Genomic DNA, 27861 nt, shown 5'->3' on the forward strand with positions numbered 1-27861 from the left:
TTTTGGTTTTGACTGTTTTGGCGGTTTTGGCAGGTTGGACGTTGGGGGTACTAACGGAGTTTATAAAAGTTTATTTTGTTATTAGCAGCCCCCCTTCTGCTCCTTTACGTTGGTTGCCAACCGCCGTTAAACACAAAGAAGAAGAAGCAGCCCCCCTATACCACAAGGTATAGTTATGATGTAAATAAGTATATGTTTAAATATTTTGGGTGAAAGATCTTTGTTTGCATTTGTTAAGTTTGGGAAGTTATTTTAGGTTGTAAACGTTTATGGTTGTGTTGTAAGATTTTAAATTGCACCGCTGTTTTTCTCTCTCTCGGCTATTACAGTGAGATTGAGGGTTTCTCGCCATTAAACCTAAAGATCAATTTGTAAAGTGTTGTTTCAAACGTATGTAATTAAAATTTTACAGCAGTGAAATTTAACTCTGTTTCAAATACTGAGCTTCGGGAAACATTAAAACTGCTTTTATTTCCGTTTCTATATTTAAATATTGTTTTGATGCATTTTCAATCATCCAGGAAAGTAAATCTCCAAAAGTTGATTCTGTTCATCTGGACGTAGCTTTTTGTGGGAGAAACGTTTCGTCACTCATCCAAGTGACTTCTTCAGTCTCAGCTGACTGCAGGTTTCCCCGATCTTATAAACAGGACATTTGCATAATGACTGTAACCAGCTCAGTGAAGGAACAATGGGCTGGGAGGTCAGTTCCTTAATCTTACTGTACTCATGGCCATTGATCAGTGGGTTTTGGTCAGTGGTTGTTGATCAATGGTCATGAGAATTTGCATAATTAAGATTAAGGAAAATCTAAATTTGACTTTGATGTTCCTGCAGGTTCTCATCTGCCTGTTTTTGTTCCTGTTGTAACTGAACTTTGACCTCATGTGTTCATGACTCTTCACCTCTGTCTCCTCACAGGGAGAAGATGATCTGCAGGATCTCGCTGCTCCTCATCCTCACCTCGTGTGTCTCTGGTTAGTTACAGTTCACTTCATGAACTCCAAATTAAAACCACAACAACAGGTTTGTTCCAGTTCTCAGAGTGTCTGCTCCTCTCTCTCTTTGTCTCCTCAACAGGATCATTTGTAGTGAATGTGACTCAGACCTCCTGTCAGGCAGAGGAGAACCACAACATCACACTGGAGTGGACGTTCACAGTAGAAACAGGCAGATCCCACAGATATCTAAACATCTACTGTGAACTGATAACTGATGATAAACTCTCAGTCCTGTATCATGTCCACAATGGTGCTGAAGTCTCAGAGTCTCAGGATGAAAAGTTTTCAGGACGAGTTCAGGGTGACAAAGACGCCCTCAGAGAAGGACGAATCAGACTGAAGCTGTGCAAACTCAGGACTGAGGACTCGGGTCAATACAAGTGTCAAGTAAACACAGATTATGGCTTCAGCTCTGCGAGCTGCAGACTCAACGTCACTGGTAAGTTTTAACAAGTCAAAACTGAACAATCACTTTTATATTTATGGTCTGTTCAACTTTTATTTGCCATGTTTGTGATTTATGACTGAAAAACATGATGTGTTGTTCATGTCAAACATCCTGATGGTTCTTATTTTATTTCTGCACAAGTAAATATGTTAATGTCTTTTACAGCAGCTGCTGATCAACTCACATCCCAGAGACCAACTTCACCACCACAAGAAGAGAGAAAGGACTGGAAGATTATTGTAATTGGCCTGACAGCAGCAGCATTATTCGCTCTGATTGTGTGCACTTTACTTTGTGTCGTGCTTAGAAAAGTGCCAAATTTCTGTACAGCTGTCAAGTTTCATGAACTCTCAGGGACAAAGTCACTAAACCAAGATACGTCCTGCCTTTGACGTCTACTTGATCTAGTTGATACGAACTCTGTAAATGAACTGGTTCTATATGTTGCTTTCATACACTATTCAACTTACCTCATTCACACAAATTCACAAAAACATTTTTTGTATGTTTTTCTATGCAAGTCATTTTTGTATAACACAAATAGATCGAAATATATGTAGATATTAATAATCTATATTTTACAAACCGCATCTTCAAAAACATTGGCAAACTTTCTAAAACTGTAATAAAAACTAAAATCTGTTATTTGGTCATTCACTTCAACTTTGATTTAACAGGAAAATTAACAGAGAAACATTTTCAGTGTTTTCAATAACAAACTCATTTCTATTTGATAAAACATTTAAAAATCTATCAACGCAGTTGGGACAGAGGTAAATTTAACACTGGGTCATTTCACCTTTTCTTTTAATTTCACATCTTAATCTTTCTAAAAATGAAGAAACTGGTTTTTACAATTTTATAAGTAAAATTCTTTCCTGATTCTTCTCTTCATGAGGGGATGGGAGCAAATGTCGCTCCTGTTTAAGCCAAAATCAGTAGTGCCTTCACATATGTGCAAATCTCTGTGTCTCCTTGCTTTAATCCTGCTGAACGATTGTCAGGGAACAAACAGTCTCTTCATGTCTGATAAAAAGATGGCTGCTGTGTAATAAAGTGAATTCCTTTCTGCTAATTTCAAGACCCAAAGATTTAATATCTGCTCTCTAAAGATGACTTGTTGACTTTTTGTACAGTTTAATAATTGATCTTGCATCAGCCCTGTTGAAGAAAGCTCAGCAGCGCCTCCATTTCATGAGGGTTCAGAGATGGAACAGGCTGCAGACTGACCTACTAGTGTCCTTCTATCGTGCCACAATCCAGAGTGTGCTGGTGCACGCCATCCCTGTGCGGTACGCTGATTGTACAACAGCCAATAAGAAGAGACTCTAGAGGGTCATCAAAACTGCAGAGAAGGTGATCGGCTGTCCGCTCTCCTCCCTGGACTCCATTTCCAGCTCTAGATGTCTCTCCAGATCCAGGGCGATTATGAAAGAGCACCTTCATCCTAACCACCACCCATTCAACATCCTGCCCTCTGGAAAAGGGTTCAGATCCATCAGGTGCAAAACCAACAGACTAAAGAGCAGCTTCTTCCTGTGGGCTGTCAGAACAATTAATGCAAATTAAGAGTGTGAGCAGATCTCTCCCATACAATCATACAAGCAATATGTTGCTGCTTTCTTGCTTTTGTGCAATATTTTGTTCTTCTGTTCAATACTTCAGCAGATGTCCAATCTCCATAGGCCCCTCCATTCTTAGTTATTATTTATTGTATTTTACTACAGTGAAATACTATATACTATATATATAGTTTTTCCTTTTAGGTCTGATGATTGTCCTGTGAGCAGCTGTGGCTCAGGAGGGTCGTCTACTGATTAGATCAGGACAGCAGTTTGATTCCTGACACCTTTAATCTGCAAGGACAAGAAACGGAACTGTGAGTTGGACCTGATGGATCCACCTGAGTGTGAAAGTGTGACTGTCAGGTTAAACACACTTAGATAAAGGCACATGAGAGTCAGTCTTGTAGTAAGAAAGTGCTTACACAGTAAAAAAAAAAAATGGCTGCCGGTCCATGTAAGACTTGATGTTGTACGAGGCTGCTGTTGTCATCATCCTGATGACAACATCTCTAAGGTTAAGCATTACATACTGCGAATGGATCTTGAAGAACTTATCCATGCCTTTGTTATTTCAAAATTAGACTACTGCAACTCCCTTTACCTGGGCCTCCAATCCTCCCTTCTTCATAAAATACAACTTGTCCAAAATGCAGCGGCGCGTCTTTTAGCTGGTACTAGAAGGTTTGATTCTATTACCCCGATCCTTGCTGCCCATCAAAAATCGGACTGATTTTAAGATTTTATTGCTTACATTCAAAATCGTAAATAATATTGCTATTTAACTGAACTTCTCAGCCTGTCTACTCCTAGGAGAGCACTTTGATAATCAAGTCAAATGCTCTTGGTGCAACCTAGGTCCCGGCTGAAACCCAGAGGTGATCGTTGTCAGGGTTATATTTTTGGATTGTCATTTATACTTAGAAACATATAATACTGTTTGGTTTGGCAGTTGGGAAGCTCATCTGTAAATGGGAGGTTGCTCTCGCTATCCTGGTCGTTGTGTCCTTGGGCAAGACACTTCGCCTACCGCCTACTGGTGTTGGCCAGAGGGGCCAAAGGTGCGATATGGCAGCCTCGCTTCTGTCAGTCTGCCCCAGGGCAGCTGTGGCTACAACTGTAGCTGCCTCCACCAGTGTGTGAATGTGAGAGTGAATGAATAGTGGAATTGTAAAGTGCTTTGAGGGTCTTGAAAAGCGCTATATAAATGCAATCCATTATTATTATCATTATCATATATGCTTAGAGGTATATAATCTATTGCATATTGATAGAATGTCTCAGGGCAGCACGGTCTTTACTGTTGTCGCACAGCAAGAAGGTCCTGAGTTCAATTCCACCATCAAGCCGGGGTCTTTCTGTGTGGAGTTTGCATGTTCTCACCATGTTTGCGGGGGTTCTTCCCGGCTTCCTCCCACAGTCCAATGACATGCAGTGGGGGATAGGTTAATTGATTAATCTAAATTGCCCATAGGTGTGAATCTGTGAGTGCAAATGGTTGTCTATGTCTCTGTGCATCTCGCCCTATGACAGCTGGGATAGGCTCCAGCGACCCAGGAAAGGATAGGTGGAAGTGAATGGATGGATGTATAGAATGTCTCATCCTTAGTAGTTGTTCACAGACACACACACACACACACACACTAACACACACACACACACACACTGGTACTCTTTGTTCGCATATATGCCTGTGTCCAGTGCTTTGCTAGTTGCAGTAGAATTGTCTCGGCTGTTCCAGCAATAGGTTTGTGCCTAGATAAACCTTACAATCGTGCCTCTGCCATTGCTGCACGTATTACCAGAGCCTGTTCTTTAAGAAAGAAACACTTGTGAACTTCTAAATCCTTCTTGCTTGTTGTCTCATTTGTTGTGTGCTGGTCTGTTACATTTTCTAAAACTACACTACACACAACTTTACATTCAGATTGAAAGTGTGCACACATGTAATGAAAACAAATTCCATTAAATCATTATTGTCATCTCCAATCTTTTCCTTGTGCAGTAATACAAGGAACGATTTGCTGTCAGCTCATTTTAATCTGATGTGTTTGAAAGTTTAGTGATGACATCCTGTCTGATGACACTTTGTTTACAGGCAGCGTTTTAATCACTATTTTAAAGACTGCTGTGACACTGTGTATGAATGTAACAGCTCAGTGCTGTCTGACAGCATTAGCATTGTTAGTTACCTTAAACAGGCTGAATCCACCGCTGCACTGTGAGGATAAAGACTCTGTGTCGCTCTACTGTCACGTCTTATTCTTCATATGTCACAGCTGAAGACTTTACAAGTGTGAATAACACGCCACGTGCAGGAACAACAGCCTGTACTCTGCAGCGCAACAAGAAACCGGAGCCTAAAGTAACTCTGGTGACGTGCTCTCTCTCTAACCAATCAGAGAGCTCCTTACATCACTGCATAGCTCACATTCCTCCGTCAGGTTTTTTCTACTGGAACGCCCAATGACTCAGCAGAACCAATAACAGGAAAGTAAACTGCAAAGTAAATTTTTATTAATAACATAAAAATATGATCCCTAATTTGATTTTGAAGTTTACTTATTTTTAAAACTACATTAAAAAACATTTTGAAAATCCTGAAAAATATCAGAATTTTACTTTTTTGAATGGGGTTTTTAGTGAGTTATTGTTTTCCACCTTTTTCATTTGAAAGCAGTGCTCCACATTTCACATTTTTTGGATGTGAGTTGTTTCAAACTGTAGACACAGATCTGTCTGTTGAATTGAATCGTTCAATACTCGAGAATCACTTTACTGACTAATGAATCATGATTCACAAGCCCAACGGACTCACTGACTCATCCCTGTTGCTGTTAGCAGCAATGTATCTAGCTTATAATTAAAATTGTGGAGAAAAAACACAACATCCAGTATCTTAACAAAAAAATTTCTGCTCTGAACTGGAAGAAAAAACCCTGAGTAGAAGCTCACATCAAGAAAATAGCTCCTCCGTTCACAGTAGCATCGCTCTGCTAACATGCTAACAACACATTTGAGCTACTCACCCCCTCCCTCCTGTGCTGAATCATAGGTCGTGTCCAAATTCATGGGCTGCATCCTCCTGAGGCCGCATTTGTAGACCGATTACGTCACAGCGACGCGCCGAAGGCTGTCCAAATTCATAGACTCCTCCGAATGCAGCCGACAAATGCGTCCTCCTTTTCCCTGAATTTGAAGGATGGGTCAGGTGTGTCCTTCGTGGCCCACCATATCCCAGAATTCATAGCGCGGCCCAGCCAAGCTCCAGTTTCCGGCTAATGGCGGCCGCTACTAAGGTCGTGTCCAAATTCATGGGCTGCATCCTCCTGAGGACCCGGCCTTCGCAGTCTACGTGGGCCGGGTCCTCAGAAGGTCGGGTAGGCCGGAAGTAAACGGCCGAGAAATTGGACGGTCTAGCCTTCAGATCTGCGTCACCGCTGTCTCGGTGGAATTTAATAAACTCAGCCGTCTGCTCCTTGCTATCTAAAATATAACAGGACACTGGCGTAAATTCTTGACTGTCTCATACTTCTGTTTAATCAGTTTTCTGTTTGACGTTTATTCAGCTGTGTAAAAACCAAGTAGGAACCCACCCGGGGGATTAATAAAGTTATATTTTATCTAATCTAATCTAATAACTTTAATCTCAGCCAAACCGATTTACTCAGGAACGAACAAAACACTGAAAAAAGCCCAACAATAACATTTTTAGGTTGTCTAAGTGAATTATATATTACGTTTAACCCGAGCAGCGAAAGTCCGCAGTGATCTGAAAATGATGTGCCGGGAGTTGTGCCGTTCTCGGCCGCATCAGTAACCCTCGAGCTCCCGGCTAGCTATCGAGCTGGTGGGTAGCAGACGTCTCGGAAAACGTCGAAGCACTTTTGCAAATATGCGATATCTTGATAAACCGAGCAGATATTTGATGTTTACACAGCTACTTTCTCGCCTGAAAATATGTTAAAAGTTTATTTTGTGACCCAGAAAGATTAGTATTAGTAATTTTAAAACTTAGTAGCGGCCGCCATTGTTGGAAACTGGAGTTTGGCTTGGCCGCGCTATGAATTCTGGGATATGGTGGGCCACGAAGGACACACCTGACCCATCCTTCAAATTCGGGGAAAAGGAGGACGCATTTGTCGGCTGCATTCGGAGGAGTCTACGAATTTGGACAGCCTTCGGCGTGTCGCTGTGACGTAATCGGTCTACAAATGCGGCCTCAGAAGCATGCAGCCCATGAATTTGGACACGACCTAAGTTTTAAAATTACTCTTATTAATCTTTCTGGGTCACAAAATAAACTTTTAACATATTTTCAGGCGAGAATGTGGGTGTGTAAACTTCAAATATCTGCTTTGTTTGTCAAGTTCGTCACGTTTTCGGTGACGTCTGTCACGTTTTCGTGCCGTGGCACTGACGACCGGAAATACTCTGATTTAAGGGCGGGAGTAGATCGAGAAGGCTAGACCGTCCAATTCCACAGCCGTTTACTTCCAGCCTACCCGACCTCCTGAGGACCCGGCCCACGTAGACCGCGAAGGCCGGGTCCTCAGGAGGATGCAGCCCATGAATTTGGACACGACCATAGAGCGAACGAATGCTCACTCACTCACCCCCTCCCTCCTGGCTCACAGCTTCTTATTCTTCTTGGTTGGCAACCAATGTTAAGGCGCATTACCGCCCCCTGGCTCACATTTCAGTGGACATTTAGATGAGAAAATATATATTTAACACATTTAAGGAAAATACTAATAAAAAAAAAATAAACAAAAGAAATGTTTATTAAGCAATTTTGATAGGAAATTGCTTAATTTTAGAAATGTTTTTGCTCTTTTTTGCTCTATAAAATAGTTTTTTGTTTTTTTTTAGAATCATTCATCTTAGCAGTAGGATATACATGAAAAGAGAAACAAATTAAGTTTGAGTGAAAATGTACATTTTTTTTTAACTCTCTGGTCAACTGACTCAGTGAATCAAATGACTCAAAAATCCGATTCACTTTGGTGAGTGACTCATTAAAACTCGATTCAGTAAAAAGAATCAAATTTACCATCACTACTGTAGTGTAGTTCACACCTGAACATAGTCCTTGTTCTAAGCCAGGCTCTTCCTTCCTGGCTCTGCTCTTCTCATTGAATCAAAGTAAGAAACTCCACGAGGACAGACTGCAGTTTTCTCATCTTTGCTCAGATCCAAAATCCAAACAAATCAAATCCACTGCAGGCTGTAACTGTCAGATTAACAGAATCCAGACTGTCCTTTAAACTCTGAAAACCTCGACAAATGATCATAAGTCATTATGTTGTTATCATGTTTTGCTGGGCGACCTTTAGAGTGAATTGTTGTTGTTTTTTTCACAACAGTCCTCTCACATTCAAACTCTAAGCTTAATTCTATGAGTCAGGCCAAGCACAAGCCATGTTTGTACAGTCCTTGCCTTCCACTTTGACCTAACAGTTTTTGCATGAAATGTAACTAGTGTTACATTTCAGACAGACAGAGTCAGGAAATCATTGTTTTAAATCCCTGAATTACAAAAGGGATCAACATTCTTTCCCAGTTCAGCTACTAAAGTTTCAACAAATCTGTTCTTTATAAATTATAATAAATTATTTGTAGACGTTTTGTTATCTGCAGCAACAACCTGATGTTTTTATGCTGTAAATGTTCTCTTTGAATAGTAAAAAAAATCCATATGTGATTTATTTTGCCTGCATTTTGCGTTTTACCGTGCAGACAGTGATCCTGCAGCGAGAGAGACATTAGTTATGGATGACATCGTCACTAAAGAGAAGCTTACAGTAAAAGACGCTGCTCTTCTTTTAGATGATAAATCTGTTTTCAGACGACTGTTTCCAGCTGCTGCTCTCTAACTGGTCCACACAGCAGCTCAGACCTGACATATTCACTGTAAACACACTGGGTTATATTCTGTTTGTTCTCCTCATGAAGGAAACCTCACACAACCACACTTTGATGAGTGTTCAAAGGAAACAGGAAACACTGTAAAGTCCTGTTGTGCTGCTCAGAGAGTCACGGTCATCAGGCTGGAGCAGCTGAGCCAATCCTGTGATAAGCAGCTGCTGGTTAACCAACCAGAGAAAGTGGAGTTAGATCCAGTTTACACATCTGCTCAGTGAGGTTTGTTTGAGTCCAGCTCAAATTATTCAGCTTCAGTTCAAGATTATTCATGAAGCACCAGAAAACAACAACCATCTGAAGGCTCTTTTATAATAAAAAAAAAACATTATAAACAGAAAATCCCTGAAAACTGCATGAAATGAGTCAACAGGTCAGAAAGTTTCTGATAAAAACAGATTTATTGTTACAGAAAGAAAACTAAACAAGATTCCTGCTCATAGAAATAAATATATTACATACAGTGTGCAATAATAAAGTAAAAAAGTGTGCAGTGCTTAAAGCTAAATATAATAAACATTAGAAGCTTCTGTGATATAAACATGAGTGTTTTATGTGTTTAAAGTGAAGCAGCAGGTAGTTTGATATTAGCTCAGCAGGAGGTCGAGAGCAGGAAGTAGCAGCTACAGCTCACAGTATAAAGACAAGTTTAGTCTGATAAACTAAACTACTTATGAAGACTTCAGCTGGTGTTCATGGAGGTTGATGAGCGAGTGAGGAGCTAAAGGCACAACTTTAACTTTGGGACAGTTTTCTACTTCTTAAAAACTATTATTATTGGTCATTCAAGATGGCGCCGTGGATGGCAGCCTCGGTACTGCGCTCTCTCGCACTTTTCTTGTTTCTGTTTATTATGTACATTCTGTAGTATTCATTCCACCTCATTTCATTTCTGTATTTTATGTATATAAGTTTAGATGAGTTATTTATAGTTGGTTTACACAGCTTTGTGTATGTATGTGTATGCATGTGTAATGTATATATAGACGCACATAGTGTGTGTGTGTGTGTGTGTGCGTGCGTGTGTGTGTGTGTGTGTGTGTAGGTGTGTGTGTGTGTGTGTGTGTGATTTACATTGCTGTGCTTGAGAGCCACCATCTACCAGAACCAAATTCCTTGTTTGTGTCTGCATACTTGGCCAATAAACACGATTCTGATTCTGATTATTAAAACTATTATTATACCCTGAATGCTCAGTGTCACCTTGGAGAAATTGGAAGAGAAGCAAGAGACTCAGATGAGGAAAAAAAGAAGCTCTGACACATTTCAAACAGGCTGCTGTTCAGCTCGAGGAGGCTGGTAGGAATCCTTATTCTGTTGTTGTTTATGTTTTCTGTAGATCAAAAAACCAACAACAGCAGCAACAAGAAGCAACGCAAAAACAGACAGACCGACGATCAGTCCAACAGATCCATCCTCTGTGTGTCCTCCTGTCTGACCTGCAGGTGAGAAACAGGTGTGAGGTGTCAGCTGTCAGGTAGGTGATGAGTGAAGAACAGAACAGAATCCATTTCCTCTTCAAACTGCTGTCAGACATTATCTACTGCACTCTGATCACATCACTCAGACCAGCTGCTTTCTACAAAGTCTCATCAACAACATCTTTACAAACAAACATCAACAACCAGGAAGCAGCTTCACCTCTTTTCACCACTCACCTGGAGAAACATTTAACCTGATGGTGGTGATTGGCTTAGTCTTCAGATGAGCTCTCTTCCTGTGGTTTGCTCCTCTCACGAAGACACGACACTCATATGTTCCATTATCAGCACTCGTCACATTCTTCAGAATCAAAGACACGTCTCCATCCTTCATCTGTTTGTCCTGCAGATCCACCCGGTTCTTAAAAGAAGGATGCTGGTTGTCTGGAACAAACTGCTCATCCCGGTACAGGAGGACATAATCTGGCTCCAGATCAGCTCTGCTCCACTCTAGAACAACAATGATGTTGTTGTTTGGAGCTCGACATGTCAGAGTGACGTTCTGTCCAGACTCAGCTGTGATCGTCTTCTGGTCTGAAAGAGGAAACAACACAGAGCAGAGAGGTTAAAGGTCAAAGTTTAAACTCTTGACTGGTACAGCAGCCAATCAGGAAGATGATCAGAGACCACTGTGCTCTGGTTGATGATGGTTGAATCTTAAACCTGAGCCACAGTTCCCTCACTGCTCTTTTCGAGCAGCAGACTCACTCTGTGTTTACTAATTAGAGCCAAAAAAAATTCACTTTAATCACATTTATAAGAGTGTAGGCAGAGAGTTGCTTACCATAACTATACAAACTGATTAATTACATTTAAGACACGTCCTTAATGCTAATATGTGTCCACTATTTTCACCTGAGGGGAATTTTATCCACATTAGAGCTGCAAACTTCTGGGAATAACAAATCTATATCTATATATCTATATCAACAACTAGCATTCACAGTCTGCTGGAGCTGTGAGTGTGTGGAAAAAGATAATAGCACTTACAGTCATTATAAAATGACTGTTCCACTTGAACGACGTATTGTTGTTGCCGTTAGCAATTAGCCTATAGTTCATTCAAAAGGCGCGATGGGTGCTTCGACATACGAAAGACCCCCAGGAACGTATTAATTTTGTAAGTCGGGGTACTATAAAGGTGGACAGCTTCTTTGACTTATTGCTACTCCTGCATCAAGCACAGCTGTAGGAACTTACATGTATTAAAGACGATTTGAAAATAAGTTATTACACTTTAAATAAGTAAATGTCACAAAAAAAATCACAATTTAACTTTATCTCATCAGTGAGTCTCATTGGCCCAACAGCACATACGCACAAACCTGTCTTTATTATCATCATTATCAAAATTATTGGTACTATTTTTGTTACCTTTTGGTCATTCTTTACAATTCTCACATAATATGTGTGTGAGATAAATACGGGAAACGTTGCTATGTCAACATCCCATGAAATATTCCTGCTCACCAACAACTATTCAGTACTTCCCTCTGTCCCTCCTTCTATCAGCAGACCAAAAAGTGCTATAAGGGGGGAACATGGTGTAAATGAGCTTTTTAATTATTTTGAATTTAATAATCTAAATTGTATATATATAAAGTGACAATGAAAGCAATTCAGTTCCCAGCAGTAGACACAGTGATACCTGCTGGTCTCACCTGCATATTCAGCCGGTGAAAAGCAGACGAGCAGAATCCAGCAGAATATCACAGATTTGCAAGTATCCATCTCAGGTTGTCCTGCAGATCCCAAATTCAGAGTGTTACATAGTTTAAAAGAGAAGCTGAGTCGACTGAAAATACACAAGAAGTTTATGTTACCAAAGCTTCTGATATGATCCACAAACATAAACTAAGATTTACAAATGTGTATGTCTAACAGTGAATAGTGTTTATTTACCCTCCAAAATGTATATGTTCAGCAAATGTGTGAAGGAATTACCTGATATGACAGGATATCACATGTTAGATGAGAGCACAAAGTGCTAACAGTAGCATAAATGTGGGCATGTGACGTGATCTCTATGGGGCACCGTTTGTAAAGTGAAACATCCTGAAATTAACAGCAACATTTTTCCACATTTAACTCAAAGCCCTACAAAAACATTTTTTCGGGGCAGTTTTTACAACATTTCATATTTAAAACACAATTTTAAATGTTAAATCTAAATGTTAAATGTTAAATCTAAATATTATATTTAAATCTAAATGCTGAATCTTAAATCTAAATGTCATATTTAAATTTAAATATTAAATGTAAATGTTACAGGAAACTAAATATTTAGCTAACATGAAAATTTATTGTACGGATCAACGGAAATACCAAAATAAAAGCTTTACTAAATCCTCCGGTGCAAAAGTGTGCTGGTGGTGGTCAGATTGTGTCTGCTCTCCCCTGATGGTCACTTCTCACCGTCATGAGCTGCTTCACTTCTGCACATCCAGCGATTTGGCTGAAAACATCGGAGGGTCCGTTCTCTTTCAAACACTCGTTTCGGTGTCTCACTATGGGGAACGCTCTAGGTCAGCTAGGTCATACTAGCTCACCATAGCTACCCAACCGAGAGAAGAAAAAAGATCAGCGTCAGCTGTCCAGCCATTCCAAGCTAGCTACACCAAACTTCCTTAATATGGCAGACTGCAAACCGCTGCCCAGAATTTGCCCCTGCAGTTGCAAAATCTCAGGTTCAGATACACATGACGCTTGTGTGATGTGCCTCGGGCTGCAACACGCCCAAGTGGCTATTTCCACACTGGGTTCATGTGAACACACCCTAAAAAGCCTTTGCTGAAGGTTAGCCCGTCAGGCTAGCCTGTCAAAGAAGGACCCAAAGCTATCTCAAATCAGCCCACCAATGAGGCACCCTGAGTCAGCCACACCAGGCACCAGCTGTGGGGATGAGATGGATATTGTCCTCCCACTGGTGGACGATGCCGAGATCAGCTGCGAAGCTATGTTATCTGATACCGTTCAGGTTCATGACGAGCTACTCAGGGAAACCTCTGAGGGAGCATCGGAACATCTCATCTCGGACGAGGATGACAACGTTTTCTTTGCCCCCTCTGTTTGGAATTCTGCGACACAAGGGGCCAACTGTGATAACCCCGGCACATAGTCCCGCGGCATAGAGTTATTTGATGTTGCAAAATGGGCAGCTGAAAAGCTGGCAATCCCATGGCCCACTGTGACAATGGAGAACTCCACCTCACGATACGAGGGTAAAAGGCTCCCCAAAGCACAGCGCACTACTAAGCAGGTACTACCGCTTTTCCCTGAATGCGTGGTGCAGGTGACATGCTGCTGGGCAAAGCCATTTTCGTCACCCAACCCCGTGCAGGGAGCAGCGGCGTTTGACTGCGCTGGAATGAAAGAGAAGGGCATCTACCAAATTCCCACAGTGGAGAATCTGGTTGCATCTCATCTCCACCCAAACTAGAAACTTTCCATGTCATCTGGTCCATCCCTTCGCCCCTTCGCTCCTGCTAGCCTACTTGGCGGAGCTCGAGAACCAGACTGCTGCAAACTCTGATGCTAGCAAGCCGTGGGAAGAGCTGGCCGTCGTTACGGACCAGTGTCTCCACCTCACTAGAGCAGCAGTACAAGCGGCGGGCAGAGCTCTCAGCATCATTGTCCTATAGGAGAGGGCAAGATGGTTGAACTGGCATTCTGGATGAAAGCATTGACCCCGCTGGCCTTTTTGGGACTGTCTCTTTCATAGGAATAACTCTAAACTCCACCTTGTACAGAGTGACTCTCTCTGTGGACAGAATTAAAAAAATGCACACATGCCGGCATTTTTCAGGTGGGAAGATATCTCCCATTCAGAAGACTCCTGCAGATGCTGGGATTAATGGCGTCTTCACTAGCGGTCATTCCACTTGGCAGACTGCATATGAGGGAGTTTCAGCCATGGGTAGCATCACTGAGACTGAATCGAAAGCACCATATTCACCGCCATATCAGAGTCACAGCAGACTGTGCTGTGGCACTCCACTGTTGGAGAAACAGTTCACTCCACTGTTGGAGAAATCCCAGATTTCTCACTCAGGGGGTGTCACTGGGGGCTGTCACAGCCAGAAAGGTGGTGACCACGCACGCAAGTCTCACGGGCTGGGGTGCCACAGCGGCAACTGGGGGTGCTCACATAAACTGGCTAGAATTGCTAGTAGCATTTCTAGCACTGAGACACTTTCTTCCCATTAAAGAAACTGCCATGTTCTGATCAGAACAGACAACACCACTGTTGCGGCGTACATCAACAGACAGAGCGGGATACGGTCCCTTCCTTTGCACATGCTGGCTCGCAGACTGATCATGTGGAGCAGCCAGTGTTGGGAAGGTTACTTTTAAAATGTATTCCATTAGAGAATACAGAATACATGCCCCATAATGTATTCTGTAACGTATTCCGTTACGTTACTCAATGAGAGTAACGTATTCTGAATACTTTGGATTACTTAATATATTATCATGCTTTTTACAACAACGTGAATGTACTATTGCTGTGCGATTTATTACTATTACTGAAGGTCTGCGACTCCGAACTGTAGTAAAGGGACCTCTGACTAATACGGCGGGGTCCCTGTCGGCTCATAGCCGAAAAATAGCTTTACTTTGTTGTGTGGGTCAACTTTTCTTGCGAGAGACAGAGAGAGGCGTTGAAAGACTGCTCCAACGGAACTTATTGTTTTCGGAGGAAAACAGGAACACGGTGTACAGTCGAGTCTTAATAGCTTACTTACAACTGGGCTCGTCAGGCGCTCTTCTTGGCTGCAGTGGTTATTATTATAGTTACATGCTTCCAGCTCCCGTTTCTGCTCGACGACAACTCGTACCTTTCCACTCCCCTTTTTCTCCCTCCTCGCGCTCACAGACCCATAACGTGTATGGCAGTCCATTCTCCCTGCAACACGGACTACACTGCCCATGATGCTACATTCTTTAGAGCTATGCTTGTAGCATTCTGCCTGTTAGCTTAGCACAACAACAACAACAACAACGAAAAGGCGCTCTCTCACCCAGGAAACACACAGTCGCAGAGAGAGAGAGAGCGTCGCCCTGTAACCATGGCAACCGTAACGCTGCCGCCCGGAACAACAGAACGTAGCTGTCAAACAAAACCAAACAGTCCTGACCCGCGACAAAATGAAACAGGAAAGTACCGCAGTGTAATCCATTTATTTCAACAAAGTAACTGTATTCTGAATACCACCTTTTTAAACGGTAACTGTAACGGAATACAGTTACTCATATTTTGTATTTTAAATACGTAACGGCGGTACACGTATTCCGTTACTCCCCAACACTGGGAGCAGCATCACTCTGTTGTCATTGAGCGATATTCACATTCCAGGAGCTCTGAACTTGGGAGCAGACTTAATGTCCAAGGGGAACCCGCAGTACGGGGACTGGACCCTGCACCCACATGTGGTGACCCAAATCTGGACCCGCTTTGGCCAGTCACAGGTCAACCTGTTTGCCTCAATGGAGAACGCTCAGTGTCCACTGTATTTCTCCCCGGAGATTATGCCCCTCTTGTGGAGCGAACCTTGGCTTCTCCCTATCTGACGAGACCTAGTCTCCCAGGCCAGGGTATGAATCTGAGTATGGCAGGACTCCCCTTCTGGTAGATGATGCCAAGGTCAGCTGTGAAGCTATGTTATCTATGCAGCTAAATCACTGGACATGCTTGTAGGCAAGAAGTGAAGCAGCTCATGGTGGTGACAAGTGACGGGGAGAGCAGACACAACCTGACCACGTTTAACATTTAGATTTAAAATTTAATATTTAGATTTCACATTTAAAATTGTGTTTTAAATATGAAAAGTTACAAATACTTTACTAAATGTTGTAAAAATGACTAAAAAAAACATTTTTTGTAGGTTTTTGAGCTAAATGTGGAAAACATTTTCAGTTAATTTCAGCATATCTCACTTTACAAACAGCGCCCCATAGATCTCTGCGTCTTGGGCAGTTAAAAATAGTACACATATTTTTAGACATGTGTGCTCACAGGAAGCAAAATGAGGATCAGACTTGTGAAACAGACAGTAAATTGTGTGTAAATTACTTAGAAATCAGTACAATGGTTTTGCTTGTGGTCAAATTGATTTGAATTTTGAAACACTGCATAGATTGAAACACATATTTATGAGTCAGAAGTTACACATCAAGTTAAAATATATGTTGTGTATTTTATACAAAATCAGCAACGTGAGAGAAAAAGCTAAACTACAGTATTGTTGATCTCCAATCTGATTAAGTTACCGTGGTGATTTACCCCAGCAGTACAGAGACCCTGAAGTTACCTGGATCAGATGAAATCCTGGTTGGTAGCACAGCCTCAGGACTCACTGATCCTCCTGCTGGATGGTGATCAGGTTGAGATTGTAAAAACATAACTGTTAACAGACGTATTTTAACGTTGTTCACATGTAAACAAACACTTTAATCAGACTGCCTTTGCAAAGTGAGAACTATGGGTCAATGAAATAATTTAATGCATGTTGTTCTTTTGTTTGTTTCTTTAAATGGGAAATAATCTAGTTAAGACATGTGAACAGACAACCCACAAAATATACACACAGACACACACACTAGTATTAGCAGAGCCTGTTCTTTAAGAAAGAAAAACTTGTGAGCTTCTAAATTCTTCTCATTTGTTGTCATGTTTGTTGTGTGCTGGTCTGATACAATTTCCTAAAACTACACAGGTCATTTACTTTACATTCAGAATGAAAGTGTGCACTTGTGTAATGAAAACAAAATTCATTAAATCATTATTGTCATCTCCAGTCTTCCCCTTGTGCAGTAATACAAGGAACGATTCGCTGTCAGCTCAGTTTAATCTCAAGTGTTTGAAAGTTTAGTGTCTGATGACACTTTGCTTACAGACAGGATTTTAATCACTATTTTAAAGGCTGTGGGCTGCAGCCATTGCTCGAACACTGTGTGTGCATGCAACAGGCCTCAGTGTCTGACAGCATTAGCATTGTTAGTTACCTTAAACAGGCTGAATCCACCGCTGCACTGTGAGGATAAGGGCTCTGTGTCGCTCCAGTGTCACTTCTTATTCTTTACAAGGATAAATAACAAGTGACGGGCAGGAACAAGACGCACACAGCAAAAAGGAACCAGAGACTTTATGACAGGTTTCTGCTGGAATGGCCAGTGACTCAGCAGAACCAGTAAAATGAAAGTAAACTGCAAAGACAGAAGGAGTAAAGAAATTTTCATTGCAAAGATAAAAAAAATATGATCCCAAATTTGATTTTGAATCATTTCACTTATTTCCTTTTTAAAACGACATTAAAGAAGATTTAGTACATCACAAAAAAAAATCTGAATTAATTTTTTAATGGTGTTTTTTGTGAGTTATTGTTTCCATCCTCCATGCAAAAGTGCTTAGCAGGTTTTTTGAATATGTGGCCAGAGAGAGATCTCTGTTTTAGTGAGTCATAATTAATAAATGTGCAGATAAAACAACAAATCTGTTTGTACTCAAAGATGTAATTAGAAAGGACTGTAAAGACTTACAAAGGGTGTCACATTTCTTGTGAACTGGGCATCTTAACAGCTGCAGGGCTTGAGGAGAACACACTACACACACACACACACTCACACTCATACACACACACACACAGCCTCTGCTACAGGAATCCCCCTCTTGTGTCTTTCGGTCAAAAGACAAAACGGACGTAAGCATTCAAGTAAACATTAATGTCACCATGGAAACTGCATGCCACTCTTGCAAAACTCTGCAAGCTTCTCATGAAGCAAGAGAAAAAACACATGCACACACACACACACGGCGGGTCTTGCTATCTTCGTGGGGACATCTCATTGACATAATGCATTCCCTAGCCACTTGCCCTAACTTTGACATTTAAAAATGAATGCCTAAACCTAACCACAGGACATGTACAGACATGCCTGAGCCTCCTTGGTACCAATACAAGTTAGTATTGATGTTTATAACATGTTTATGACAGAAGTCTGAGGTTGGGGGAGGATACATTCAATTCGATTCAATTCAATCATATATATCGCCAATTTCTAGTACCAGCTGACCCCAGATCAAACACATAATAATAATAACGTAACATGTAAAAATATGAGGCTTTTCATTTGAAAGCAGTGCTCCACATTTCACATTTTTTCAGTGTGAGGTTGTTTCAAACTGTAGACACAGATCTGTCTGTTTAAATGCTGAATAAGAAGAAACTGTGTGACAAACCTGGCTAAAGAAGGATCCACTATCAAATATGCAATCATTTTTCACATAGTTTTCAGCTGCCAATCAGAGGCAACAAATCACTCAAACATGTTTAAATAGCAAACTAAACAGAGAAAATTCACTCACTCAAACAATCATCAGGGTGGAGTCCACAGTTGTGCTGCAGCTGCAGTGCTCACACCTGAACATAGTCCATGTTCTCAGCCAGGCTCCTTCTTCCTGCCTTCCTCAGCTCCTCTTCCTGGCTCTGCTCTGCTCTTCCTGAATGAAAGTGAGAGGACAGACTGCAGGTTTCTCATCTTTGCTCAGAAATCCAGGAAACACAGCAAGCAGACTTTAACTGTGAGATTTACAGAATCCAGACGGTTCTTTAAACTCTGGCGACCTTTACAGTGAACGATGGTTTGTTTTTGTTTGTTTGTTTTTTCACCACAGTCCTCTCAAATTTAAACTTTAAGCTTAATTCCTTGAGTCAGTAAAGTCGGTCAGTAAAAGTCAGTAAAAATCCATAATTATAAAAGGGTTAAACAAAATTCAGCGACTAAATAAAGTTGAAGCAAATCTTATTACAAATCTGTAATAAATTATTTGTAGACATTTTGGTGTTTGCAGCAACATGTTTGCTCTGTGACTACTGTAAAAATAAACTTCTATAATTAAGTTGATTCTGTTCATCTGGACGTAGTGTTTTCAGTGGGAGAAACGTTTTGTCACTCATCCAAGTGACTTCTTCAGTCTCAGCTGACTGCAGGTTTCCTCAGTCTTTTAAAACAGTACATTTGCATAATGACTGAAACTAGAATCACTGAAGGAACAATGGGCTGTGAGGTCAGTTCCTTCATCATAATTGTGCAAATTCTCATGACCATTGATCAGTCATTGTGCGTGTGTGTCAAATCACTACCGATTGGCATGCAGACATGATGAAGTGGATCCTGTGAAGTTGAGAACATTTTTATATTCCTGACATTCTGCTCTGAAAATGAAGAAGATGACTCACATAAACCAGAATCTGTTGAAAATTTAACTTTTTAGAGAATTAAATCAGAAACAGGATCATATGGATAAGTTCAGAGTTACAACACAGATCACAGAGGAGTTTTGCAGAAGCATGATCCTGTTGCTTCTGCAGAAGGGAGAACAGAGTGCTGGTGGTGTAGTGGGGGATATTTTAATGACACACTTTGGACCCCATACTGAGGATTGTTTAAACACCACAGCCTGCTTGAAGTATTCTAACTGACTGTGTGCATCACTTTATAACCACAGTGTTGTCTGGAGGCTGATTCCTGCAGGATAAAGCGCCATGTAACTAATGTAACCTTTTGAACGTGACAACAAGTTCACTGAAATACTCCAATGACCTCCACAGTCACCAGATCTCAGTCCAACAGGTGGTTTTAACAAGAGATTCACATCATTGAAAATTCTGCAGCAGCTATGTGATGAAGTCATTTTAATATGGACCAGAATCTGTGAGGAATGTTTCCAGTAGCTTGTTGAATCAGTGCCATGAAGAATTTAAATATCTCAGAAGAAAAAAGGAATCCCAACATGGGACTAGCAAGGTATACCTAATAAAGTGGCCGCCGAATATATGCACTGTGTGAAAATGGAAAGAGGCATCAGTCACTGCATGATAACAGCCAGCAGGTGGCAGCAGTGCAGCATTAGTTTTCCCAACGTCTGACAGTTTTCATGTGACCTTTGACCCTTAATGTTACAGTAGAACAAACAGACTGTAAGTTTCCTTCTGAGACCCGAGCTTCTGGTAAGGATGTACTTTACATATCTGGAAGCTGGAAGTATGTCTCAGGTCCTAAAATGCATCTGGAGGACAGTTGATAGACGATGCAGAGGTTAAACAGCTGTGGCCACAGCTGGAATATAGAAACCGCAGAGGACTCCTTTAACAGCTCGTCCTCTTTATTCAGTTTATTTCAGTTCTTTAAGATGATCAAACCTTCTGCCCTTCACTGTTTCTGTGTGATTTCTTAAAAAGATGTGATGTCTGTCACATTATCACTATTTTGAAAAGCAGCCTGGCATGATGGTGCGCCAACACCTGGAAAGCAGACAGATGTGTAACTACAGATCTTCCTTATTGAACTTATGCTTAAGGTTGATTTGATTTTCAATCTGCAGGAGAATTTGAAACCTTATTTTTTGCATAAAGTCAGCAAACTTTTAAAATGTTTTTATTATAAGATGATGCACAATGATTTTATGTTCCATGACCTTTGACATAAAAGTTATCTAGATGGTTTCTGAGTGCTTCTATTTGTTTGTCGTGCACATTTACCGTTAACATTCATGCTTTGTAGGAGGGTTTATATAAAATTGAAAGCATGTGACAGCGTGCTTTATGAGCATAGTTTGGACACAGGAGGACATTTTTGACCTCAAGAGTTGCAGACTTGGTTTAGTCTGATGTTTTATTATAAGAGGACATCATGGAGCATGTGAGGAATGATTAGAGAAGTGAAATCATGGACTGGTGTGACACTAAAACAAGCATCTCACAAATTTGAACCAGGACACCCTGACAGCCTGAACCTTTCTTCTTTGTCTGTTTCTTCTCTTTGACGATGATTCGTCCATCACTGACGTCTTTTCTCACTGCTGAGCAAATCTGCCGCTGTCGCTCTTCTGCACATGAAACACACAAAGATAATAACCTCAGTGCAGGGTTTTGCAGGTAAGCACAGTCTGTTAGCCAGTGCTTGCCACACGTGTGATATAAAGAAGAGGTCGTAAGAATCACAAAACATCTTTCTTAGAAAAACTGCGCAGCATTTTTCAGCAGCTCACATTTTACGACAAGAGATACCCAAGACTCTGTCTACCGTAACACACACTTCCAATCAGCATGTGGTGAGAAATGAGCCTTCACACAGCCAGTCCTGGGGACGCGCAGGGGCAATGTGGTAGCGGTTAGATGCAGGTACATGCTCTTTGGATGTCAGGCACTGCGGGACTGGTACTCCACCCGGTGTCGCTGGCTGGTTGGATAACCACACGATAAACCAAATGTTGTGAAGCCCCATATGGCAGGATAGCTCGTGCAACATATGCTCACATCTGGGTGAATTCAGTTGGGTACATTCCACAAAGAAGCAGCAGTCAGTGATCCCAGGCCTGTTGACACTGAAAAACTGAAAGCTCACGTTCGCAACGACTTGATTAGTTTCCTGTGCTGAGCCACTACAAAACACTTTGATGTTCCCACCTGTCTGACTCACTTTAACCAGATGTACAAAGAGACATCATCTTTGTTTTTCCTCTGCTCATGTTCTACTTCACTGATTAAAACTGACGGATTATATTATGAATGAACATTTAGATGAACGGCGTTTCATCCCCCCCGAAATCCAGAACATGTGGGTGTTGGACCAACAAGGAATTTCTGAGTTTCTGCTTGTGGTGCGCGAATAGTTTATAAAGTTTATATAGTTAAAAACCAGACTCCCTCCCCCCGTCGTTGAACAGGCTTATGAATGAGTTCTAAATAAAATAAAGAAATGAGCTGCTGTTGAAGTATCTTGATGAACTGTGTAAGTGTATCCACAATGTAATGAGTTCAGTTCTCCTTTGTGGTGACTTAATATCCTCATACAACTATGATGGTGATTTCGGCAAACTGCGGGGCCACAAGCTCAGTGGCCAAGGACAGTGTAATAGTAATGACACTTTACCCCTATAGAGAGTGTATTATATATATATATATATTATATATATACTCGCTAATAATTTTCAAAATAAACTGATTATTCTAGTGACAGAAATATTCCTTTCTTGCTCAAACTACGTGGATATCGTTCATGAGAGTATAGACCTATTAAACAAATCTCTTTTAAATTCCCGCGGATGAATCTGGCACATTCGAAAATTTACGTATTAGCACTGATAGTCGAAGGGTTGGGCGGTCCCCGCCAAAGTTCATCTATATGAAGGGGGTTTAGATTTTACCAGAGGTTCAACTGTAGACGGCCAGTTCCGCTCCTTGGCAACAGTTTTCCAGTCAAATTTTCAGAAACTTTTCCTCTGCGAATTTAAACACACTCTGCATTGCGCACCCTACACCGAAGTACAAGTAATCGGCCGGACATTCAGCCGGCCTGATCTGGGCTTTCTCACCCTGCCTTCTTCTCGGCTGTCTGTTCAAGTGAGTTAACTGATTTTTTGTTTTTTACACTGTAACTACACACTTCATAACACACTGAGGTGGCGAGATGGATCAGGCGTGCCTTGTGTTATGATTCGGAAGGTCGGGTGCTTCCACCGCACCGTGAGGTTATCCCTTGATTAAGGGTACCGTCTGTACAACATCTGCTTCCCGGGGCGCTGGGCCTGTTGGCTGCTCGCTGCTCACTGGACTCTGAATGTTTTGTTTTTAAACATCAGGCGGTGATCATTTCCATACTCTGTACTACAGCAGTCCTGTCTTCACTGTGGCAGTGACACAATTGTGTTGAAAAACAAACTCCACCATCGTGTGCTGAAATGTTCGCTCATGTTTACTACTCTGAAAAGTCCCGAACAGTGGGGGCTTTGGCGTCAGAGAGGGGGCGGTGCGGGGTTTTTCGGAACCTTTTCTTAATAGCAGAGCAGAGGGCCCCGGTCTCTTCCCCGGGTCCTACTTCTCTAAGGTCGTCTCTGGATATCCCTTCGTTACACACTTTCTACAATGCAGATGTTTTCGCTCTGAAGTTTTTACCATCTCTTTAAGGGCTGACGGTTAAAAACGAAACTCTTATACAACACTAGAAAACTCCTTCAAGAAGGGAAGGAGGCGCAGGGTCAAACGCCACCCAACGGCTTGTTTTTTTTTCCACAACGCCAAGCCCGGAGGTTTTCCGCTAGTTCGTTACATAAAAAAAAAGGGTTGTACTTCCTGTTCCCAGTGAGCAGGAGGAAACTGTTCTGAATCGCTTCTACATTTACATGGAACATGACATCTAATGCTCGAAAGCCGTGTGGCGTATCAGTCACGGACCGGCCTGCCCCTCGGTGGTTTTCTATTAAGATCAGTGAATCACTTGACCCGGAACGAAAAAAATGGATGATGTTTACGATCCCGATTCTTCATTGTGGATCAAACATCTGATCTTCTCGTTCTGTGTCATAATTTCATCCATTTCAGGACAAGATATCAACAACACACGTGACTTGACACGCAACCTCCAAAACAACTAACAGAGCCCTCCATTCGTGCTTTCACAGATGGCTTCAAACAATGTTACAGTTTTTATTTCACTCATTTAAACCTTACCTCTCTAACTCTGTGTCGTTTTCCTCTTTCAGACCAGAAGATCATTACGCTGAGTCTGAGAAGAAGTCACTCTGACATGTCGAGCTCAAAGACAACAACATCATTGTTGTCAGAGTGGAGCAGAGTGGACCAGACGGAGGGATATGTCTCTCTGTACCAGGATGGACAGTTATTCCAGACATACACGATCATTCTTTTAAGAACCGGGTGGATCTGCAGGACAAACAAGAAGGATGGAGACGTGGTCTCTGATTCTGAAGATGTCACAAGTGCAGATGATGGAACATATGCATGTCGTGCCTTCAGAGGGCAAACCTCATGAGCCTTAACGACAAGCCATAACACCTGAGTGTTTTGTTCCTCCAGGTGAGTAGTAGAGTTGAGGGTGTGTGACAGAGGTGAAGCTGCTTCCTGTTGTTGATGTTGTTTTATAAGATGTTGTTGTGATGACTTTGTAGACAGCAGCTGCCGTCTGAGTGATGTGATCAGAGTGCAGTAGATAATGTCTGACAGCAGTTTGAAGGGAATGGATTCTGTTCTGTTCTTCACTCATCACCTACCTGACAGTGACACCTCACACCTGTTTCTCACCTGCAGGTCAGACAGGAGGACCACCACAGACGGATGGGAGTGACAGGAGGCTGCGACGGAAGAAGGAAAGAAGGAAGGAAAGCAGGAGGGACGGAGGATGGATCTGTTGGACTGAACAGTTTGGACTGAACCGTGGCTTTCCTTGTGCGTTATTGTTGCCTGCTGTGTTGTGGTTGTTGGTGCGTGTTTTCATCTACCGGAAACTTAAACCACCCCCAGAGTTTCAGGGGTTCATAACCAGCCTCCAGCTGAACCAGGCAGCTGTTTTAAAATGTGAAAATTCTTTTCACAAAGTTTTAAAATGTCTTTTTTGTTTTGTTGCAACACATCGACAACACAGGTTGCTTCCCCCCCACCAGAAGAGGGCCCAACCACAATGGAGTCAGGATTCCAGGATTCGCCTCCTTGAACTCTATAGACGGCGCTTCCAGCTGTCTTGAGTCTCCTGCTGCTGTTTCACAGTTCTCAGAGCAGAGACCGAGCAGTACCCGTTTGTTGTTCAGTCATCCTTTGTTGAACTGATTTCATCACGTTGTGTTGAAACAGTTTACAAGATGGATTCATCCAACAAGACAGATTGAACTATGTCGTACATTTCCTTCTTTTTCTTTACGTTTCGTCCTTGAATTTCATGAGTGTCCTCTGTTTCCTACGTGAGAGTTGTAGCTTGTTTAGCTCGTTGACCTCTGCTCTTCTGCTGAGCTGAAGCCCCTCAGACTGGTTTTCGTAGTTTAAATAGCGAGACATCATATAATATATATTTGTATATATTAAACTTACACGGACTCTTTATTTATTTCTGGTTCTATTTTATTACACTCTTTTAAACTTCTTCCTGGTACAGATTTATTGTTTACGTTTATTCTGATGAAATAATGAGTGGATTTTTGTATCCTGAATTCTCTTTTATAAAAACATATTTCTTTAACTCGTATTCCCAAACGTGGTTTCTGTTCGTCTGCGCCGTAGCTTGCTAAATTCCTGTTTATAGGTTTGGGGAAACCTGCAGGTCTACTTGGATGAGTCGACGAAACGTTTCTCCCAACTGAAAACCACCTACCTTCCAGGTGAACAGCAGTCACCTTTTGGAGCATTTACTTCCCTGGGCTGACTGATACATGCATCAAAGGCCCCTTTCTCACCTGTTCTACCGTTCTGTTTTTGTTCTGTAAACTAAAGTTCGAACCTGGAATGTTGCTTCCTTGTTGCTTCAATTGAGTAAATCTGAAAATGAAACTGACTTAATCTGTAGCTGGCAAGTCGTCAAACAGTGAGAGTTTGTGTGACATCATCTCTTGGCCTCTGCTTTTTAAAGTGAGTTTTTTTTCCCCAAACTATCGCCATCTGGTGGCCTTCAGAGAGAATTGCCAGGCTCCATGGTTTTATTGGGTGTGTCTAAATGTATCATGTGGTGTCTATTAGTATAAGGTGGGATGATTAACTTTTGTTTATACATTGTACCCTGTGAGCCACCAAACTAACACGCATCAATAGGCACGTCATGTATCTTACATGCCATACGTGCTACAAACCCCGCAAAGGCTTTTAACGGTTAACCGACACCTTCATTTTAAATCAAGCACTACTTTGGGCACTTCATTCTCCTCACACCACGACCAAACCTAGAAAATCTTCCACTCCAGACGTAGCTGAGTGCAAACTCCACACAGAAAAAAAAAGAAAAAAAGAAACAGCCCCAGCAGGTTTTGAACCTAGAACCTTCTTGCTTCTGCAACAGGACAGGCACAACCTGCACCCACCTATTGCACGACAAACACTGAAATCTGTTGCCAACAGCACCATCTCTTCATAGCGCACCTCTGACACTCTTGTATGAACCTGTTGCTGTTTTCTTTTTTCACTCTAGGGAACCTTTGACTTTTGAGTCCTTTGTCCTTCGTGGAGTTTACCTGTGCATGTGAGTTTGCTTCAAAGTCTTATTACATTTCATACGACAGTCTGGTGGTGTTGGCTGGCTCACAGAGAGGATTACAGGTCTCCTGTCACCAAACCTCTGCTGTCATGCGGAAAAGCATTTGATCGTTAGTCTTTTAGCTGTACTCACCCCAACAAACCGTTTGGGCCATTACAGTTGTGGAAGACACGAATTTTTCTGTTCATAAACTCAGCTGTCACCCGCAGAGGGAGGGAGTCGAGGCAAACAGCTGATCTAGAGAAATCTTCCTCAGGGTAGCCACAAATCAGTCATTTCTTTACACCAATATTACCAGAACTTGTAACCATCTGCATTACGGCAGCTGTCGTACAACCGTATTAAATTACATAAATACTAATATTAAAATTTGATATAAATTATACTAAATAATTATAATAAATTATATTAAACTTATCATTTAAATAATTATTAAAATAAATATGTTATAGAAATAATTAAATAAATCATTCAAATATTATTAATACATAATTTTAACACATCTTCACTTAATAATAAATGAACTTAGTTATATGATAAGGTGAATTTTTAGCTTTTTTTGCCCAGGGTGAGTGGAACAAAAAAAAAATAAAAAATTACAATGACAGGGGAACCCCAACAACATCAACAAAAACAATTTTGAGGGGGTCGGTTCATTACAAACACTAGTCTAGTTTCAAACTCTGTTACACAATACTAACCTGATTTGCTTTGTGTTATGACTGTACGTGGTTGCCCACTTGTCTGACATTTCTCTTTAAACTTTACTTTTACAGCTTTCAAACTGTGCTTTACCTTCTTTTGTGATCATTATTTTTTTAGCAAAACTATTTTTTAACATTCTTTATAACACAAATGAATCTAAAAAAAACAAAACCAAACATAAAACCTACGGGAAAAAGTTTTCTTTACTGTTACAAACCTCAGCTGTGTTTATTGGTGGTGGTAGGTAACGTCCGTGCTGCATTCACATCTTCTAGTGGATCTTCTGAGAGGTACTTCATGTGATGTTGGTAACCAGCTACCACTGGATCCAGGTTTCAACTCCGTTCCTCTCGCACTCAACGATTCTTCTCCATCGCACTTGGGCTTTGTACCCAATCTCGGGTGGGGTGATGTATCTCCCCCCTGACCTGGCGTCCTTGCTCCCCCTTGCCGTAGCATTTGTGTTGTACCTCATCAATCTCTAGTTTGTGGCGCAGTTCCTTCTTTCGAATGTTGGAAACACTGAGGCTACTGGTTGTTTCCCACTCCATGTGGATGTTGGGTATCGAAGACTCCATATGTCCCTCATCCTATCCATGTGCCTCTCTCTGCTGGGTTACTTGTGTAGTAACGTTCTATACAACACCTTGTTTTTCATCTCTTGCCACACCATATGTCGTCTTGTCCAGTAGCCACTGTCATCAGGT

At 41.5% G+C, this 27861-nt stretch overlaps 2 protein-coding genes across 3 annotated transcripts; one reads left to right on the top strand and one right to left on the bottom strand.

The window, feature by feature from the left end:
* Positions 1–75: 75 nt before the first annotated feature.
* Positions 76–3008, top strand: LOC120725791. Its single transcript, XM_040018834.1, has 4 exons — positions 76–167; positions 922–977; positions 1081–1440; positions 1615–3008. The coding sequence occupies exons 2-4, from the start codon at positions 929–931 to the stop codon at positions 1839–1841; spliced, it is 636 nt and encodes a 211-aa protein (XP_039874768.1). The 5' UTR covers positions 76–167; positions 922–928; the 3' UTR covers positions 1842–3008.
* Positions 3009–10166: 7158 nt separating this feature from the next.
* LOC120725790 (CD226 antigen-like) lies at positions 10167–16831 on the bottom strand. Of its 2 annotated transcripts, XM_040018833.1 has the most exons (4): positions 16726–16831; positions 12076–12156; positions 10596–10948; positions 10167–10382 (listed from the first exon to the last, which is right to left on the bottom strand). In XM_040018833.1, the coding sequence occupies exons 1-4, from the start codon at positions 16814–16816 to the stop codon at positions 10200–10202; spliced, it is 708 nt and encodes a 235-aa protein (XP_039874767.1). In that variant the 5' UTR covers positions 16817–16831; the 3' UTR covers positions 10167–10199. The 2 variants fall into 2 exon arrangements, with proteins under 2 accessions (XP_039874767.1, XP_039874766.1); XM_040018832.1 differs by lacking the exon at positions 16726–16831 and having other exon boundaries at positions 10167–10372; positions 10592–10948; positions 12076–12483.
* Between the last annotated feature and the right edge of the window lie 11030 nt (positions 16832–27861).

The sequence above is a fragment of the Simochromis diagramma genome, unplaced genomic scaffold, assembly GCF_900408965.1.
Source record: "Simochromis diagramma unplaced genomic scaffold, fSimDia1.1 OVJJ01000725.1, whole genome shotgun sequence".
Classification (NCBI taxonomy): Eukaryota; Metazoa; Chordata; class Actinopteri; order Cichliformes; family Cichlidae; genus Simochromis; species Simochromis diagramma.

Coding starts and splice junctions, on each gene's coding strand:
- LOC120725790 (XM_040018832.1), bottom strand. CDS start 12,265: ATGTTTGTGGATCATATCAGAAGCTTTGGTAACATAAACTTCTTGTGT. Junction 10,949..12,075: donor TTCACCGGCTGAATATGCAG/GTGAGACCAGCA, acceptor TTCCTCTTTCAG/ACCAGAAGACGATCACAGCT. Junction 10,373..10,591: donor CAGGTTAAATGTTTCTCCAG/GTGAGTGGTGAA, acceptor TCTCACCTGCAG/GTCAGACAGGAGGACACACA.
- LOC120725791 (XM_040018834.1), top strand. CDS start 929: ATGATCTGCAGGATCTCGCTGCTCCTCATCCTCACCTCGTGTGTCTCT. Junction 978..1,080: donor CCTCACCTCGTGTGTCTCTG/GTTAGTTACAGT, acceptor TCTCCTCAACAG/GATCATTTGTAGTGAATGTG. Junction 1,441..1,614: donor CTGCAGACTCAACGTCACTG/GTAAGTTTTAAC, acceptor TGTCTTTTACAG/CAGCTGCTGATCAACTCACA.